Source organism: Primulina huaijiensis, unplaced genomic scaffold, assembly GCF_012295235.1.
Source record: "Primulina huaijiensis isolate GDHJ02 unplaced genomic scaffold, ASM1229523v2 scaffold207492, whole genome shotgun sequence".
NCBI classification, from domain to species: domain Eukaryota; kingdom Viridiplantae; phylum Streptophyta; class Magnoliopsida; order Lamiales; family Gesneriaceae; genus Primulina; species Primulina huaijiensis.
In genome coordinates, this window is record NW_027354881.1 from 1 (window position 1) to 2,956 (window position 2,956).

The 2,956-nt window shown below is 40.2% G+C and overlaps 1 protein-coding gene across 1 annotated transcript; it reads right to left on the reverse strand.

Moving 5' to 3' along the window:
- Nucleotides 1-608: 608 nt before the first annotated feature.
- Nucleotides 609-2,953, reverse strand: LOC140966640 (glutamate receptor 2.8-like; the record flags this gene model as incomplete). The annotated part of the gene is made up of 4 exons (XM_073426897.1): nt 609-1,056; nt 1,149-1,554; nt 1,786-2,074; nt 2,147-2,953. Coding segments are annotated over 4 exons (1,902 nt in total), but the record flags the coding sequence as incomplete, so codon positions are not given.
- Between the last annotated feature and the right edge of the window lie 3 nt (nt 2,954-2,956).

Here is a 2,956-nt window from a genome sequence, read left to right on the forward strand (position 1 = left end):
TTCACACGGATGGGTGATCATATGATGATGCACTGAACAACCCTCCCTCGAAGTGTCCAAGTAGTTTTCACTTATCGGCCATCTAAGCTTCCATCACCGCCGCACCGCCGTCACTGCACCGTCTCCGGTTTTCGGAAATTCGGAGGTCATAATTTCAATGCAAAATCGCTTGCAATTTCTAGTGCAATCCATGCGATGAAACCAGTTTCTGATCGTGGACCTGATTAGACGATCAAAACCGGAGTTCTGTTCGTAGAGAATTACAAGAAAGACTATCTCCACTTTAAACCCGAAATAGTTTGGAGTCTAGCGTTTTATACACGAAGGTAAAATTCTATACGCCCTTTGAATGATTTTGAACACACGACGCTCAAGTACCGTTTCGGTTGTCGAAACGAAAAATTTTAAACTTCTGCTGGACTTTGGATGCGAGAATTCGATGTCCCAACATTTTATTCGATAAGTATACACAAGCCATAACGATAACTGTATACAAAATTCGAAAGTTTTTTTTTAGTATATAAAAATGGACTACTCACTCAGTGAAGGAATGAAAAAAAACATCAACACTTAAAATGCAGGGTTAGGATTAGTAATACAAGGGGGGATTTACGTTCAGACTTTTGGGAGATATGAAGATCCGATTTCTTGGTCGTCTATCCCCTGAATCTGTAGTTGATTTGTTTAAGGTATCCGAAGAATGATCCTATTCTTTGCCTAAAAAGAGCTTTTAAATCCGACATTCTTTGAGTAAAACTTCTTGCTCGGAGACCGTCTTTGAAATCTGTCATTCTTTGGATAAAATCTGCGTTTGTTCGCAGGTATAGGAAAAGTGATAAAATAAGGCAAGCAAGAGTAACACAACCTGTAATGGCAAAAAGTACCACAAAGCTTCTTAATGTAACACTGGTTGGAGAGTTCAAACTATCTGGTCCTGCTGCACATTGTGGATCGGCAGACAAACGCTGATCGATCTCCTGAATCGTTCCTTTTTCGGTCAGCTGGACTATTGCGCGAGATATATCAGCAACAATCGGCGAACCTTTAGGAAACGCATGTCCGTGAACATATACAAGAGAGAATGTTGGTTAACACAAGCTCCATTTTTTTTTATCATGATTTTTAGATTGAAAGAGTAGATGCTCACGAATGCGAATCCATCAGTTCGATGAATAGGACCTATCATCGTGTACTTCCCACAGTACTCAGCCAAGAAGAGCCTGATGTGAGGCATGACATCATAATAGGCCGATACACCTCCGTATTTGCTTCCCAAGGTTAAAGCTTCATCCACATATTCAATGGAACTGAATGTCTTGATTTTTGATTCATTGAATCCTAACCCTTTCAAGTAACCGACAAGAAACGAACCTTCCTGACAACCCACATATTGTCCGCTCTTGATAAGTTTATTCACATCTGTGACGGTTGGTTGAAGTCTCTGTAGAGTTAGTCTAGACGACAAGCTGGCAGTGTAAGTTGAGTTCAGTAAACTAGCTACCAATGCCCATGTTACTAAAACCAGACACAGTAAATTGGCTTGGATTCCTTCCCCTACATGTAAATAAAGTTACATTAGCATTAGAGTAGAGACTAAATAGTGTGTTACCCACCCGAGCTTATAGTTTAGTTCTGCTTCATAACGGAAGAAGTTGCAAGTATAGAAGACTTGAGCATTAATATAGAAGACTTATAGTTTAGTTCTGCTCCGGAATGGAAGAAGCTGCAAGTATAGAAGACTTGATCATTAATATCAGAAAAAAGAGGTGGGTTGGGGAGAATCACCTGGAAAGAATGGAAAATAAGCAATCAGGCCAGCATGTTGACCAGGGGGATCGGCAATCCTACGTGCCAGTATCCATACTGCTAGAGCAGTGGAGGTATAGAATAAAGCAGTCATAAGCCACAGTTCTTTGGTTAGAGGCTGCACAAAAGTCAATATACCATTTTCATCCTCATACTTAATTGGAACTACACTAGTAAGACCTCCTTCAGCATATGGCAATGTGAAGTCTGCATATATTGAACGGTTTGCTGTAATGGTGATATCTCCGAGAGCAGCGTCATATTTTTCCTATCATCGTCACCAAAGATGAAAAATAAATTATGAATTTATAAAACTGACATGTTTTAGTAAGAATTTCACCTGCAATGAAACTTGATATACAAGATCATTGTAATTCCCAACTCTTGAACTCTCACGATTAAAGAACGAATAGGGAACAAATTCATGTGGCACAGCATAAGGTAATGTTGTCATGACAGAGTCGAAAATCTCTTTATAATATCCAGTGACTGTGACGACATTAGTTACAGGGTCCACTTCCACTTTCAAGAAATCGTTAAAACCAGGCTTCATCGGCACTCCAATTCTTAGTTTTTTGCCGCTTACTGGGACCTCCCATCCTTTCGGTGCTGCAGTCGAGTCTCCTGGCCAAATGATAGTCCTAAAATTTTCCTTTGAGGTCGAGTAAGAACATGTGACATTTGGATTCAGTTCCCTGGAAAATCCAATAGACGGTGTCCAAATTCCTACCTCTTTCTGGGCTTTCCCGACGATATTGACTATCTGATATTGTGTCTGCTTCAATTGTCCATTGACAAGATGAAACTCTCCAGAAAGTCCTGTAAAATATGTATTTGATATTGCTTCAAGAAGTAGAGGACCTGTTTCCGAAACTCGAAAAGTGAACATGCCATGGGGATCATCTACATGGGCTAAATTCTTCACACCATTTATCCCAGTTTTAACCAATGTTTCTGCTGCCATAGCAAGAGCCCACATAGTATCGTATGCCCAAAGACCAAAAATACTAACTTCGGCCAGTTTGACGTCTTGGTTGTCCCGTATAAAAGTCCTGATCCATTTCGAAGCAAAAGATTTTAGTTCTTGGGAATTGGGGATTAGAGGCTTCACCCCTAAAACACCTTGCATTGCTTCAATAACATCCAAATC